The sequence below is a fragment of the Suncus etruscus genome, chromosome 2, assembly GCF_024139225.1.
Source record: "Suncus etruscus isolate mSunEtr1 chromosome 2, mSunEtr1.pri.cur, whole genome shotgun sequence".
Taxonomy (NCBI): domain Eukaryota; kingdom Metazoa; phylum Chordata; class Mammalia; order Eulipotyphla; family Soricidae; genus Suncus; species Suncus etruscus.
Genome location: NC_064849.1, coordinates 136061512 through 136078066, shown reverse-complemented (window position 1 = coordinate 136078066; position 16555 = coordinate 136061512). Strand labels below are relative to the sequence as shown.

The 16555-nt window shown below is 39.1% G+C and overlaps 1 protein-coding gene across 2 annotated transcripts in view; it reads right to left on the bottom strand.

The window, feature by feature from the left end:
• The window catches only part of TENT2 (terminal nucleotidyltransferase 2), a 47753-nt gene extending 34535 nt beyond the window's left edge, over positions 1 to 13218 (bottom strand). The window contains exons 1-5 of one of the 2 annotated variants that reach the window (XM_049766078.1): positions 13037 to 13218; positions 5660 to 5833; positions 4717 to 4806; positions 2092 to 2326; positions 3 to 117 (exon numbers count right to left, since the gene is read on the bottom strand). In XM_049766078.1, the coding sequence (XP_049622035.1) occupies positions 3 to 117; positions 2092 to 2326; positions 4717 to 4806; positions 5660 to 5796 (577 nt within the window). In that variant the 5' untranslated portion in view covers positions 5797 to 5833; positions 13037 to 13218. Of the gene's footprint in view, positions 1 to 2; positions 118 to 2091; positions 2330 to 4716; positions 4807 to 5659; positions 5834 to 13036 lie in introns of both variants that reach the window. The other variant, XM_049766071.1, reaches the window with a different exon arrangement.
• Between the last annotated feature and the right edge of the window lie 3337 nt (positions 13219 to 16555).

Here is a 16555-nt window from a genome sequence, read left to right as displayed (position 1 = left end):
ACGTGGAAATAACAGCTGAATTTCTCTCTGCAATTGTGTTCGACAGAGTTCTTTCTTCTTTAAGTCACTTACTTGCTGCTGACATGCTTCAAATAATTCCAGTATTTGTTGACTCAACTTTAATTCACCCCAAAAGAAAAGTAAAAATTACCATACTAAGAAATAGAGGACAAATCTAAAGACATTGTTAAAAAAAATATACAATCTCTTAAGATTTTTCCAGAACAAACTTAAGTAGCAATAATACTAACTAAAATTAAGTTGTACAAAGTAAAATGTAACTGACAATTCATAAACAAGTAGTCAGTAAAAATTAATAATGATTATAATCTATGGTTCAGTAAACATTCAGTTGCTGCCAATTTTGTATAGTTCGTAAGTTAATACGTAGGAGGCCTCATTTTTTTAATCTTTTTAAAGGGTTATAAAAACTAAAGTATACAATAGAATCCACATGTAAAAGATTTTTTTAAGTTTACCCAATTCCTAGCCTTTTTATCACAAATGCAAAATAGATCACTATAAAAGTAAAATAGTACATATTATCTATATTCCTTTCATGCAAATCACCCTCTTACTCCCACCTATCTGCCTCAAGTCTTGTCTTCTTGATGCTCACTTCGAAACAAATTCTCCTTTAATTATGAATTTCATTCCCACTTTGTTCTCCAAGTCTGCTATACCACAAGCAATTTCCATTATGTGCAATAGGGCCACATATAAAAAAAAAAAATCCCATCTTTTTTAGACTTCTTTCATTAATTTTCTATCAGTATAATAATCCCAGTCATGGGGTCGGAGCCATAGTGCAGTGGTAGGGCATTAGCCTTGCACACGGCTGGCCCTGGATGGACCTGGGTTTGATTCCTCGCATCCCAAATGGTCCCCCAAGCCAGGAGCAATTTCTGAGCACATAGCTAAGAGTAACCCCTGAGCATCACCGGGTGTGGCCCAAAAAGCAAAAAAAAAAAAAAAAAAAAAATCCAGTCATAATGTGATCCTTAGAATGAATTGGGGGTGTCAGGAGTGACACTCAACTTCTAAAACACAAATTTACAAACTAACATAATCTGAATAAAATCTCCTATGGGCTGGAGAGATAGAATAGATGTTAAGGTGCCTTATCTTGCACTCAAGCCTCAATCCTGGTTCAATTCCTAGGACTATTCACATGAACCTTGAAACATACTAAAAGACCACAAATTAAATGAAAAATTCAGAACAATAATGCTCAGGACTTATGCCCTGACTGCACACAAAAATCACTCCTGGCAGTGCTCAGGGTATGGCATGCTAGGGATCGAACCTGGGTTGGAAGCTTACTAGGCAAGTTCTGACTCTAGGACTACCATTATCACACAAGATGCCAGGCCCAAGAAAATACTTTGTAATATTATATACCAATATCTTATAAAAGTATTCATTGAATTATGATATCAAATGTCTTGGGTTCTAATCCCATTATTTTTATGAAAAAAAAAAAGAAAAATCTAATTTCTTGATATAAAAGTAGGACTTAAAAAAAAAAAAAAGAGTAGATGGGGCCAGGCGGTGGCGCTAGAGGTAAGGTGCCTGCCTTGCCTGCACTAGCCTAGGACGGACCGCGGTTCGATTCCCCGGCATCCCATATGGTCCCCCAAGCCAGGAGCGACTTCTGAGCGCATAGCCAGGAGTAACCCCTGAGCGTCACTGGGTGTGGCCCCAAAAAAAAAAAAAAGAGTAGATAACAAAAGTTAAAGTACAGACAAAAACAAAACCAATTTTGGGGCCATAGATTTAGTAGAATATTGAGTGCTTGCCTTGCAAATTGTTTGATTCCTGGAACTTTAAATGGTCCTCCAAACCTATCAAGCCCTACCTGGAGTGATCCCTGAGCACTGAGCCAGGAGTAAGTCCTGAGTACCTCCATGTATAGTCTCCCCCACAAAAAAATTTAATTCAGACAGAATTCTATATTGACTACTATTTTAAAAATTGAGAAAAGTTTTGTTTTGACCCAACATACTAGATTATTTCTGATTCTTTTAATAATGAATACCAAAAGGCAAAACTAAAGTATATCATAATTACTATCAATATACTCATTATTACCTTATCTTTGGCCTCAGGCAGTGTGAGTTCTCTAGGTTCTAAAAATGGTATTTCTCTAAAAGGTGGAATACATCTGACTATATCTGGTACATAGTGTGTATGAAACAGCGGCGGCATTGAGTATCTTCTTTCACCTGATAAAGGCACTATGTGGTTAAGTAGAGTTGGCTCATGGTGGGGTGAATGGAAACGTTGCCGTTTACCATCAAGAGGAAGGTTTTTTTCATCGCTTAATCTCCTGAAAACAAACCAATATACCTTAGCAATTAAAGAGAAATATAAATTTTTTGCAAAAATTCAAAAAATAGAAGTCAATGACTATGTATGTATGTATATATATATATATATATATATATATATATATACAAGTTTACTTTTATTAGCTCTAAAGGAATCATATTTCTGCACAAAAGATACACCCTGGTCACCCTGAGCATGACTCTGTGGTGATGTGGCCCAAAAAGAAAAACAACTCAAAAAGTTCTTGAACAAAAAAGGAGCTGTGAGGGACAGGAGCAATATAGGGGGCAGGGTGTTTGCCTTGAATACAGACAAACCAGGTTTGATCCTAACTCCCCATACAGTCCCAAGACTGCCAGAAGATACCCCTTTAGCATCTAGACAGGAGTAAGGCCTGACTTCTGAAGGCCCAAACACAAAAAAAATGAATTGCAAATGAGAAAAGATTTAGGAAGTTCTACACCAATGCACTGTGGAGAAAATGAAATAATTCATGCCGATATTCTTTCATATGGCTCAGAATATAAGGAGGGGTAAAAAAAAAAATAAATTGCAGTATGTTCAGGATCTACTCCTAGTGCTGTATTCAGGGGTCACTCTTGGCAATGTTCAGGAATTATGTGTCCAGTGGTGCTGAGGGTGACTAGGGAAACCTAAATGTACTAAGGAGCCACAGGACCAAATTAAGCAGTGCTGTGAGCTCTGTAATACTAAGGCTCCAATTGAAGTTACTATGAATGCACAGCTGCATCCCTGAGCATTAAATTATCCGTGTTGTCCTGATTATCATCATTACTTTCATTAAAGTCCTCCGAATACTGCTTACTCAATTATCATCAATTCTTAGTTATTATGAAAATGGACATAAAAGCCATGAAATATAAACTATGAACAGTATCTTAAAGTTTTGCCAAATCTTTTAACATCACCTCTGGAATTTTATTGTTATTTTATAATATTCCAACTTCTTCTAATCAAACTGATTAAAATTAAATGATTCCTCGCTTCTCTACAAAAACTATTGTCATGCAGAAATTTCTATTATTTATCATGAGAAGTTACCTGAGACTTAGATAATTTAAAGAATAAACTATCAGAAAGGAAGTGTAATAGGCTGAATTGTGACCCTTCAAAATTCATGTTTAGGGACAGAGAGATTGCTCAAATAGTTGATAGTATGCTCTGCATTTTGGAAGCCCAGGTTCAACCTCTTGCAACTCATAGCTCCCTGAAAACCACCAGGAATAACTAACATGGACAGGTGTGCCCTTCCCTACGAAAACAGTACCATGAAAAATAAAACTGTATTTGGAATATATTTAACAAAGTACTTTGAAGTGAGGTCATCTGGGTGGATCCTAAGTCAAATCAAGAGACTCAGATTAAGAGAGCATAAACAATTACGTGAGGACACAAAGTAACCATCTACAAGGGAAAAAGGCAAAGGCCACAGAAGAAATTTAAAATGCCAACAACTGGATGGAGTATTCCTACTTCAGAATGTGTCACTTTGGAATATGAAAAATCATTTTTTTTCTTTAATTGAGGGTGGCAAAACTTGGCCCAGGGTGGATGGAAAGTACATATGTCAGCAATGCTCAGAAGCCACCAGCCTCAGAGCTAACCATAAGGAAGAGTGCTCAAAAGACCATGCAACAGTTATAAAGATCAAACTCAGAGCATCTGCTTTACCAACTGGATTATAAACCTGGGCTCTAAATTTCTATTTTTTAAATAATCCTGTTTTCTATATTGTTACTGCACCCCTAACAAGCAAATATAAAGTCAATTGCTTTACGTTAAAAGTAAAATTAATAATAATTTTCTGAAGAAAAATCCATTCCAACTTAAACTTTAATAGCAAGAGTAATTCAACAAAAGATGTCCAGAAAGACAGTAAAAGGTTTAAGGCACTTGTCTTGGGTAAGGCTGACCTCTATTCAATCCCTAGCACCACATAGGGTCTACAGCAGGGTCTCAAACTCAATTTACCTGGGGGCCGCAGGAGGCAAAGTCGGGGTGATCCTTGAGTGCAAAGTCAGTAGTAAGCCTTGAACATTGGGGGGTGTAAACCAAACAACTAAAACAAACAAACAAACAAAAAAGATTCCTCTAGGGCAGGGCCACAAAATGTTGTACAGAGGGCCGTGAGTTTGAGACCTGTGGTCTACAGGTACCATCAGGAGTGCTCCTGAGCAAAGAGCCGAAATAAGCCTTAATTAATGCCACATGTGGCCCCAAAACCAAGAAAAAAATTATTTGTTTATCCTCCCTCCTCTAACCATTTTTAAATAACAAAATTTAGGACACTGTAGGCATTGCAATAGAAAAAAAAAGTTAGATAATTCTCATAAAAATTTTTTCTTTTAAAATAAAAATACTTACTTTCTTCCTCGAAATAATGGAGAAACTGAGGTCTGTATTGGACTGACATTTCCATATGTCAACTGCTGTAAAGACAAAGCTCTAGACAAACTACCAAAAACAAGAAAGAACAGTAGTAATAAGTAGTTTTTTCTTAAAAACAAACAGAAAAAAATACAATAAAAAAGAACATGTTTTCATATATATCGATAGATAGATAGATAGATAGATAGATAGATAGATAGATAGATAGATAGATAGATAGATAGATAGATGATAGATAGATAGATAGATAGATAGATAGATAGATAGATAGATAGATAGATAGATAGATAGATAGATAGATAGATATAGTAACAAGACAAAGATATCAAACCTTTGATATGTCAAACCTTTGATCCTGGACTACAGAAATGAGATGTCAAGGAAGAAGAGAAGTGGGGAAAGGAATGAGGAGGCGAACTGCTGATAAAATAAGGTGAATAGGGGCCGGGGGGGTGGCGCTAGAGGTAAGGTGCCTGCCTTTCCTGCGCTAGCCTTGGACGGACCACGGTTCGATCCCCCAGCATCCCATATGGTCCCCCAAGCCAGGAGCAACTTCTGAGCGCATAGCCAGGAGTAACCCCTGAGCATTACCGGGTGTGGCCCAAACCCCCCCCCAAAAAAAAAAGATAAAATAAGGTGAATAAATAACTTTTTAATAGGAAAAAAAAAAAAAAAAGAACCACTCCAGAATCCAGAATACAATGTTCTGATAGCTAAGAAGAAAGTTGCCTCCATCTGAGATATTGGCTCAAGGCCGCCTCCTCCTTTTTTTCTAAGAAAATAAAGGATATTCAGATTAAAAATTCAAATTCAAATAAAAAAAAAAGTTATCAATCAAAACAAAAATTGATGACATCTTTATGTTTCATATGAAAATGATTTCTATCAAACAGTAATAAAGTTCATAAACGATACTTACTCTGCATTTTGAAAATTGAATTGTGCATCTAAAAGTTGCTGGTGTGAATAAAGGGTTGGTGAAAGGGCAAAAAAGTTGTTATGTTGTTGATGGTTTGGAGTGAAAGGCGGGCGACCCAAAATGGAGTTTGGGTACATGCTCTTGTGCACTATAAGTTAACATGTATTCTTCTACCTAGAGGAATTTTAAAAGACAATACAAAATAAATATAGCTTAAAGATATTAAACTCTACTAGTACTAAGCAACAATATGTTATTAACCTACACAATTCACTTGCAAATTCATTTTCCTTGGGAAGTGGGGAAGACAAACCAGTGTGGTCAGGGGCTTAATGTTGGTTCTAAGTTCAGGGATCACTCCAGGAAGTGCTCAGCGACAAGATGAGGTGCCAGGGATCAAATAGGGGTCAGCCACATGCATGTCAAGAGCCTAAACCCTGTTTCCAACCCAACAAAGTTACTTCTTGAGTATCAAGTATTATTTAAGTCACCCTAAAAATTAAAAAAAAAAAAATCTTACAATGAAATTTAAGTCAGCTATATTATCAAATGATAATGACTTTCTAATATTCTGGTAAACTTACCCTAATAATTTTATGTTATAAATCAAAAATTTGCCACATGAATAATAAAAAAGAATCACCTGAGAGAAATTTAATGAAATTTGTATTTATTCTCAATCTAAGTTATTAAGATAATAGATCATTGTATTCCACTCGTCATAAAACAGCATAATTCCCAGAATTTAGATAATACAGATCTGATCAAATAAGGGAAGCAATTTCCACTATCAAACAATAATTATAAAATTCTGACTCTCCTAATAGTCTAAAATAATGTGTACAAAGATTTTCCAGTAAAAGAAGTCATTCCCCAAGAAAGGATAAAACCTACATACAAAACAAAGAAGAAAATTAGAAAAAAAGATAATAAGGGCCAGAGTGATAGCACAGCGGTAGGGCATTTACCTTGCATGCGGCAGATCCAGGAAGAACCTGGTTCAATCCCTGGCATCTCATATGGTCCCCTAGCCAGGAGTGATTTCTGAGCACATAGACAGGAGTAACTGAGCATCATCGGGTGTGGCCCAAAAACCAAAATAAATAAATAAATTTTAAAAAGGTAATAAGCTGAAAATAAGTATTAACTAAAGTTTACAAAGTAAGCCTCCAGGAACTCAACTTCTGAAATCAGGCATTAAGCAAATTCATCTATAAAATAACTGAAAAACAATTAAATAGAGAAATTAAAATGAAGGAAAAATTAAGACTGACAGCAACCTATCTCATCTATTTCTGAACCGCCTGTCCATCCACAGAAAGGTTCCAATCAGTATTGTAGTACCTCTCACTTAAAATAAATATCTGCGGATCAGAGCATAGTACTGGGTAGAGAGCTTGCCATGCCCTTAGCCCACCTGGATTCAATCCCCAGCACCCTATATAACTACTCCCCAACCACTTTCAGGATTCCAGGGTAGAGAGCCAGAAAAGAGTAAGCCCTGAGCAATGCGATATGACCCAACCTACTCCCCCCAAAAATAAACAATAAGAAAATAGATATCTATGAATCAAAAAAAAAGACAAAAATCTGGAAATAATGCCAAGGACAAATTAAAACTCAAAAAAAAAAAAAAAAAAAAAAGAATTCTTCGTAATTTGGGGTCAGAGCTAGTAGAATAGGTAAGACATAGCTGATCCAGGTTCTATCCACAGCATCCCATATGGTCCCCTGAGCCACCAGGAATGATCAATGAGAATGAATTTAGGAGTGGCCCAAAATAAAGACAATTAAATTTAAAAAAAAAATAGGGGCCAGAGAGATAGCCCAGTGATAGGGCATTTGCCTTGCACACACCCAAACCAAGATCGACAGTGGTTCGAATCCCAGCATCCCATATGGTCCCGGTGCTTGTCAGGAGTGATTTCTGAGTGCAGAACCAGGAGTAGCCCTTGAGTGATGCCGGGTGTGACCCAGCCCCCTCCCCAAAACTAATTAATTAAATCAAATTAAATTAAAAAATAAAATCTCAGTAATTAAATGAAAAATATTACATACATAAAACAGGAATATGCTGTTTAAAAATAGAAAAGACTTAGAAATTATGAAAAACAAGCAGAGGATCTGGAGTTATGGCTTAGCAGCTAGTTACCTGTTTGATAGGCATGCAGTTCTAAATTGGATTTCAGGCAATATACCACATGCCCAGTTCAATCCCTCCTGCACTGCTATTGTGACCCCAGACACCATGTGTGCTATCGTGTGCACTGCACCCAAGTGTGAAACCCTTGGAGATCGCTGCAACCAATTATGCAAGTCCCAAACACTGCAACAACAGAAACGAAAGGGAGGAAAAGAAGAAGTAAAAATATTTTTTTAAAAATCTTTAAAAGCAAAGCAGTTCCTGCATACCATCAGGGTGGCCTGGATATTTCTGACCTAAGGTTTTAAATAGATGTCCTCATGGTCCCACTAGTACTTGCCTAGTGCCATCCTGTAGAACCTAAGCATTATCATATCCTTTGACCTTTTCACTGACCTACTTAGCTAGGGTACTTGCCTTGTATGCAGCCAACACAGGTTTGATCCCAGCATCCCATATGTCCTCCAAGCCTGCCAGAGTAATTTCTGAGCACAGACAAAGGAGTAACTTCTAAGTACCACTGGATGTAGCCCCACCCACCCAAAAACCTAAATTATATTTAAAAAAAAAAAAACACGGGCCGGGAGAGATAGCACAGCGGTGTTTGCCTTGCAAGCAGCCGATCCAGGACCAAAGGTGGTTGGTTCGAATCCCGGTGTCCCATATGGTCCCCCGTGCCTGCCAGGAGCTATTTCTGAGCAGACAGCCAGGAGTAACCCCTGAGCACCGCCGGGTGTGACCCAAAAACCAAAAAAAAAAAAAACATGTGAGGGTCATATAAAGAGAAAACTATTCAACTAATTGATAAATTAAAAAGTTCTATATTTAAACAAAAATTATAGATTCAAGTTATATACCGATTTACATCTTATTACACTGGTATACTTACTGTTTATATACAGTATTTATGAAAAGATACATAAAAGTATCTTTTCCACATCAGTAGACAATGTGAAATTAACTCTGTTCTTTTTTTAAGGGGGAATTGGTTTTTGGGTTACACAGGCAGCACTCAGGAGTTACTCCTGGCTCTATGCTCAGAAATCGCTCCTGGCAGGCTCGGGGGACATATGGGATGCTGGGATTTAAACTCCTGTCCTTCTGCATGCAAGGCAAACACCCTACCTCCATGCTATCTCTCCAGCCCATGTTCTGTTCTTTTTAAGAACAGAGGAAATAATACTGAAGCAGCTTTAAGTAAATGGTAGTTGACCATGGAATACTACAGACATTAGGGAAAGTGAAGTTAGAATTTTGCTTATAAAATGATAGACATTGAGAGTATTGTGTTGAATGAAATGAATTAAAGGAAGAGGGACAGACATAGAATGATCATTCATTGGTGGGATATTTTTAAAAAATAATAGTATAAGAATAATACCCAGACAATACAAACAAGTACAGGAGGGCTGGTCATTGGTAGGAAGTTTGCTATAATGAGGAGGAATGCAGTTAAGGCCAGAGAATAGACCATAATGGAAATAAAAGTTGGAAATGGTCATTCTGGAGAAGATAAGTGGGTGCTAAAAGGAGATAGTAATATGCATGATATCCTTTCAGTGGCAGTATTGTAAACTACAATGCCTAAAATGGAAAAAGGTAAAAGTGAGAGAGTAGTATCTACCAAAGAAGCAGGCTGGAATGGGGGACAAGAGGAAATCTGTGGACAATGATGGTGTACAATGATGAAGGGATAGGTATTGCAAGAGTGTATGACTGAAACTCAACCATCAACAACTTTGAAACTATGATTCAATTTTAGAAAAAGAAAGGTAGGTGTTTAAGGAGAATAAGACTAGAAGGGCTAGAAAAAGGAAGCAATAGGAGAAAAAGATCTAGGAACAGACAAATCATATAAACTTTATCTCTTGTGTTTTTCAATTATGTAAGATTAACATTCCCTGGGCTGGCTACAATGTGAAATTCATCAGAGTAGGGTTCATAATACATTGTAGATAAGTTGGGCCCGGAGAGATAACACAGCGGCGTTTGCCTTGCAAGCAGCAGATCCAGGACCAAAGGTGGTTGGTTCGAATCCCGGTGTCCCATTGGTCCCCCGTGCCTGCCAGGAGTAACCCCTGAGCACCACTGAATGTGGCCCAAAAACCAAAAAAAAAAGCAAAACAAAACAAAACAAAACCAAAAAAAAAAAAAGAACATTGTAGATAAGTCTTGATTACCATCAAACTTAAACATCTACCAAACTACATTTTCTAGTGTTTACTTGCCAAAGGAAAAAGATAAATATCTAATGGTATTCAAAAGATAGTACACTTAATAATCATAGAATGTCAGATTTAAGACTGGCAATTAATTGCTTCATTTGTTCTACTCTTTGCCCAGGTTCACCCTCTATTCTAATATTCTTCCCTAATTAATGTCCCCATAAAATGACTTATTTCATAGGATTTATGAAAAAATAACTTTCAAGACATATAAAGATGAATTTTGCTTGATATTTAGTTTGGTTAAAATACAAACATTAGGATCTAAATCAAGAAGTGGTATTCTTAAAAAAATTTAATGAGTTTTCAGTTTTCCAAACTTATTCAAATAAGTTTATACTTAAAATTCTAGCCACTGTTCATACCAATATTTGTGTTTTTTTGGACCCAAACAAGGCCCTCCATACAGTCACTTGGACTTTAGCCCAAATTGATACAACAGTCCAGACTTCGCCATACTTTATCTTCCTTACATAATCAGATCCATGTGTTATGGCCCAGAAATACACTAAAGCTAATGAGCTAATTATATGAGGCTTAAAAAGCTTAGCCCGATTCAGTAGAAAAATTTACTTCAGGGGAGACTTCTACTTTAGCCAAGCCCAAACTTTGAGATAAAACATAGAAACTTCAGAATATTCCCAAAACAAAATATATGTGAAATTCTCCTGAATATGAATTTTGGTCCTCAAATATGGCTCTTAACAAGTCTAGCCTTCAAAGTGAAGAGTTAGGAGATCTAACACTTGTAATCCAATGCTCTTCAACACAGGTATCCTGGCATGACAAACTAGAGAAAACAAAAAAACTCATGAATTTCAATTCTCTTTATTTTTTCTAATACATTTCAACCTTGATGTTGATGAAGATAAAAATATTCCTAATCCAAGGGGACGGAGTGATTGCACAGCAGTAGAGCAATTGCCTTGCACTCAGCCAACCTGGGTTCAAGTCCCGATACCCCATATTGTCCCCCGAACCTGCCAAGAGCGATTTCTGAGCAGAGAGTTCAAAAACCAAAAATAAAATAAAATAAATTTTGGGGCTGGAATGGTGGTGCAAGCGTTATGGCATCTTCCTTGAGCGCGCTAGCCCCAAGAGTCCCAGATGGTCCCTCCAAGCCAGGAGCAATTTCTGAGCACATAGCCAGGAGTAACCCCTGAGTGTCACTGGATGTGGCTGAAAAACCAAAATACATATATATTTCTAATCCATGATAAATTAGGGGATATTTTCATTTGAGAGACTAACACAAGCAAAAACCATACCAAAATTTAAGAACCTCATGAAATATTTAACCATCTTTATATTGTAAAAGGTTTCTTCACTAAACAGAAAATAACAATGTAAAATAAAACTCCACATTAACTATGGCAGCAGATGAGAAAATATCATCAGTAAAACCCAGAGCCAGAGAATATATAGCAAAGGTGCTTGTGTTGCATGCAGTCAGCCCAGGTTCAATCCATGAAACTAACTGTCCACCTCCTCAGCATCACCAGAAGTGATCCTAAACTGCGAAAATAACCAATTTCTCAATCTGTTCTTGCCTACAAAATACATTAAACTAGAAAAAAGTTGGACTGTTTTTAAACTGCTGCAGTGAGTCCTAAGAATTCCTTCTTTGGGGGTGGGGGGGTTCACAGCCAAATGTCGCTCAGGGGTTATTCCTGGCTATTCGCTCAGAAATCGTTCCTGACTTGGGGGACCATATGTGATACCAATATTTGAACCACCATCCTTCTGTATGCAAGGCAAATGCCCTACCTCCGTGCTATCTCTCCAGCCCCTAAGAATTTCTTCTTGACTATGTTGACGCAATGAGAAATTGTATAGGATTGTAAATATCGACGCATGGTAATATGCATATAGAGAGCAGTTTAAACTGTAATTCCTTGGAGCCAGAGAACTAATACAGAGAGTATAGTGCTAGTTTTAGAAGGGGTAGACCAGGTTAGATACCCATATCCCCAAAATGTTCCCAGAGACCGCAGGGAGTAAAGCCCTGAGTGCCCCGCCTCCCACCCGTGCCCAATAAAGTGATTCCTAGGAAAAGTATGTAGACCTGTGACTTACACCAAAAATCTCCTTCCTAAACTTGACAGTGCCCAGAAAATCAGACCCTCCAATTTACCAACCAAATTCATTCATCACAATTCCCAACAAAGTGGAATCCACTTGAGTAAAAACCTGAACCAAAAATGGAGAAATCAAAAATAGTTCCTGTCTGTCCATATGTCTTTCCTGTCCCCACTTATACAGAACCCCCACATGATAGTGTGCTCAAGCTCTAGAACCACAGCTAAGCGTCCAGAACAAATATTGCCGCTACAAAGAATGAGATTACACCCCAGGAAAGCAAGGATCGAGCCCCTAGATCTATCAACCAGTTTTCCTTGGCGGGCTGTTTATGGGAGGGCTTAACTGATGAGTGGCACAGCACCCCATAAGTTCCCCCTAAGATCCCCGCCAGGAAGTCATCCCTGAGTGCAGAGCCTGGAGTAACTCCTGGCCCACCAAAACTAAAAAAGCGAGTAACTGATCATACACCCCGGCCACGCAGGTTCGTGACCCCCATGGGTGCTGGGGGCTCAATGAAGGGCTAGTTTTCCCAGAACCTGCACTTACAACAAGTCCTCTTAGTTCCACCTGAGCTCTACAGGGGCTCGGCTCGCTCTTTTTCCGTACAATCCGAAGCAAGCCAAGGACTTTTTTAAACAAAGGGCCCAGGGTGGGTGTGGGAAATCCAGCCGGATGAGCGACTCAGATTCCAGGGAAACTGCAGCTCTAGAGGCTCTAGGCTTAGGAGGAAACGCTTGAGGGTCCGGAAGCCGAAACTGGAGCAGAAACGAAAGCTAAGCGACCCACCAAGTGTCAGGACTTGCAAAACTCGGGGGTGGGGGGGGATTGCACGCCCATTTCGTGGGTGATTTCTTTTGTTGTGGTGGTTCTTGTTTTATTTCAAACTCACTTTTTTTTTTCTCTTTAATCACGTCGCCGCAGATTTACCTGAGTTCTTCTTCACCGCCCTTTGAAAAAACACCAGCAGCAGCAGAGAGAGAGGCCGAGACAAGTTTCCTCTTTGGATTTGAGACCGACCAGAGTGGTCTCGTGGAAGACAATTAAAAAAAAAAATGACAAAAGAAAGCGGGCCCTACCTACGACTTATGATTTCCCCTTTCCCTCCAAAAGAAAAAAAAAAAAAAAAAAACAGGGAAGTTTTTTTGGGGGGTGCAAGCCAGCGAATTGAGAGAGAGAAGAAATAATATTTCGGGAATGAACCCTCCAATTGCAATCCCCCACCCGAAAAAAAAATAGGAAAGTTTCTTGGGGGTGCAGCCCAGCGTGTTGAGAGAGAGGGAAGAAATAATATTTCGGGAATTGCAACCCCCCAATAGCAATCTCCCAAAAAAAAAAAGGAAACAACAGTTTGAGAAAAAGTTCCCGGGCCCCGCCCCCGACCTGGGCCTACAGGCAGCGTCCACTCTCACAAAGCCCCCTAACTCACAGCTGTCCTGGGGCCCAGAAAGGGCTCAGCGGCCCTGCCCGGAGCAGCCCAGGAAGGCCCCGCAAGCTCCACTGCAGGCGGCTCCCACCCGAGCCAAAGGAGGTAGGTAGGAGAGCCCGCGCGGGAAAGCCAGGCCCGGATCCCAAGCCAGCTAGCTAGAGCTCCAAGCCCCGGGGCTCGGCGGCCGGGGAGGAGCGAGTGACTCGAGAAGAAGGCAGGGCCTCTGCGAGGATGTGGGAGGGAAGTTGGGGGGGCAAGAGGCGGAAGACTGCAAAAAAGTCGCCCCCAAAAGCGCCGTAGAAGATCCTGGCAGAAATACCCGGAAGTCTAATGTGACCCCGGAAGGAAATAGGCCAGATGGCCCCCGAGGTCACACTTCCGACTGCCCGACGCATGCGCGGTTCGCTCGAATGCGTGGGACGCGCAGGCGCACTTCGTGGTAGCGGCGCGAGCTTGGGGCCCCAGTGAGGTTTTTAGTTTAGCATCACAGGCCCTGTAGTATATATAAATCTTCAGCAGGCTCTTGGATTGGACATGCTGATAGGGTTTTCGTGCAGCAGCTTTTTTTCTGAAAAAATTTTTTTTCTTCTGTATCTCAGCCCGGCCTCTTCCTCCCTTAAGGATGTTTCTGAGGGCCCGGAGAGATAGCACAGGGGCGTTTGCCTTGCAAGCAGCCGATCCAGGACCAAAGGTGGTTGGTTCGAATCCCGGTGTCCCATATGGTCCCCCGTGCCTGCCAGGAGCTATTTCTGAGCAGACAGCCAGGAGTAACCCCTGAGCACCGCCGGGTGTGGCCCAAAAACCAAAAAAAAAAAAAAAAAAAAAAAAGGATGTTTCTGACCAGTCCCAGCCCCTATTTCTTCTCTGAGGGTCTCTGAACCTTTCGTTCCTTTCTCCTGAGGCGAGTTGCAGAGGCCCAGGATGAACATGCTCTGTAGATGCTATGCCCAGTCCATAAGTTACTAGTTCAGATATATTAAGGGAACTGTAATATATATCATATATATTAATATAATATATTAATTATAATATAACTATATATTATTATAATATTAATATGATTATATGATTATATAATCTGTGTTATTATAATATTATATTTTATATATAATATATAATAGTTTTTTATCTAAATCATTTAATTTCCAGAAGGCACATCTGTTAAAATATTTATTATCCATTCCAATGCATGTAAAAGACACGTTGAACAATCCCCTCTTGACATTAGTAGAGAACTTCCCTTTTACCATTTAATTTGGAAAGAAGCTAATTCACTTTATTCTCAAATCTCAAAGTCAATTTATATAGATTTTAGCTACCAATATTTCTTTATTACAAAGGAATTTTTTTTCCTTGTTTTATTTTTCGGTCACTCCTGACTGTGCTCAGGATTTCCTCCTGGCTCTGTTCAGTGTTTCACTCCTGGCAGTGTTGGTGTACCACAAAGGAAGTGCCAAGGATCCAATCCTGGTAAGGCCTCCTGCAAGGAAAATGCCCTATCTGCTATACAGAGGTCTAAAAATGGCTAATTTTTGTAGTCTAAATGGGCAACACTAATTTGAGATATTTGCAGTAGGGGCCTCTTAATGAACTGCTTTAAACAAGCACAATATGCATTTTTGCATGTTTTTATACACGCCTTTACTCCTTTGTTTAAAGATACTTTTGAATAGTCTCCAAATATTGAGGACTTTTCCAGATAACTTTCCTGTTACTGAACCTCCTTTTTTTTTTTTTTTTTTTTGTATTTTGGGCCACAACCAGTCGTGATGCTCAGGGGTCACTTCTGCTATGCAATCAGAAATCGCTCCTGGCTTGAGGAACCATATGGGATGCCAGGGATCGAACCTTCCTTGGAAAGCCGCTGCATTATCGCTCTGGCCTCCCTGTTACTTTTAATTTAATTCCATTATTTAAAAATGCTTTTTAAACTTTGAATCTTCTTTTTATTTTTTTATTGTAGCCTTGTTCTGTGGCCAGGATATGATATTTGAGTATATGTTTCGTGTTCACTTAAAATACATGTATATTCTCAGTGATTCTATTGAATTTTCTATAAATCTTGATCTCAAGCTAGTTCGAATCTTCTACATTCTAGGTGATTTAGAACATAGTGATTTTCTGTCTGTTCATTCTGTTATTAACTGATTGTTGAACTCTGACAATAACTATGAATTTCTCTTGTTTTTCTATTCAGACGTTTTGTTTCATGTACTTTGAAGCTAGTTACATGTTTATAATTTTTCTGTTATTTAAATGAATTTCCTTTATTAAATTGGAAGATAGGAAAATTATTTTATTCTAATATCCCCTTTTAAAAGTTGCTTTCCTAAAAAACTGTTTTGTTTGTGTTTGTTTTGGGTTTTGTTTTTTGTTTGTTTGGGTTTTTTTGTTGTTGTTTTTGGTTTTTGGGTCACACCCAGCAGTGCTCAAGGGCCACTCCTGGCTCTGTGCTCAGAAATCGCTCCTGGCAGGCACAGGGATGCCGGGATTCGAACCATTGTCCTTCTGCATGCAAGGCAAACACCCTACCTCCATGCTATCTCTACAACCCATTTTGTTTTGGGTCTACATCCCATGATGCTCAGGGGTTACTCCTGGCTATGTGCTCAGAAGTTGCTCCTGGCTTGGGGGATCATATGGGACACGGTGGGTGGAACCCAGGTCCGTCCTGGGTCAGCTGCATGCAAAGCAAAGTCCTACCGCTGTGCTATATTGCTCCATCCCCCAAGAAACTTTTTTGGAAGTAATATTCTTTGTTCTAAGATATATTTTGGTACTAAGATGTTGGGGACTGACTTGTTTGAGGACATTTTGCTGTTCTCTCTGCCATAGCCCAGCTTTTCACCTAAAAGCAATATGCAGTCTTGCTGTAAATTTTTGAGCTAAGAGAAAAGAATGTGCAGCTGCAGGACATAATTAAGCTCTATGCCCGGAGGAGAGTAAAAACTGCCTGGTACAGTTATCAGAAACTAGGCCCCATTCCTTAAGACCACATTCCGGAGTAATTTAGGCTGTTA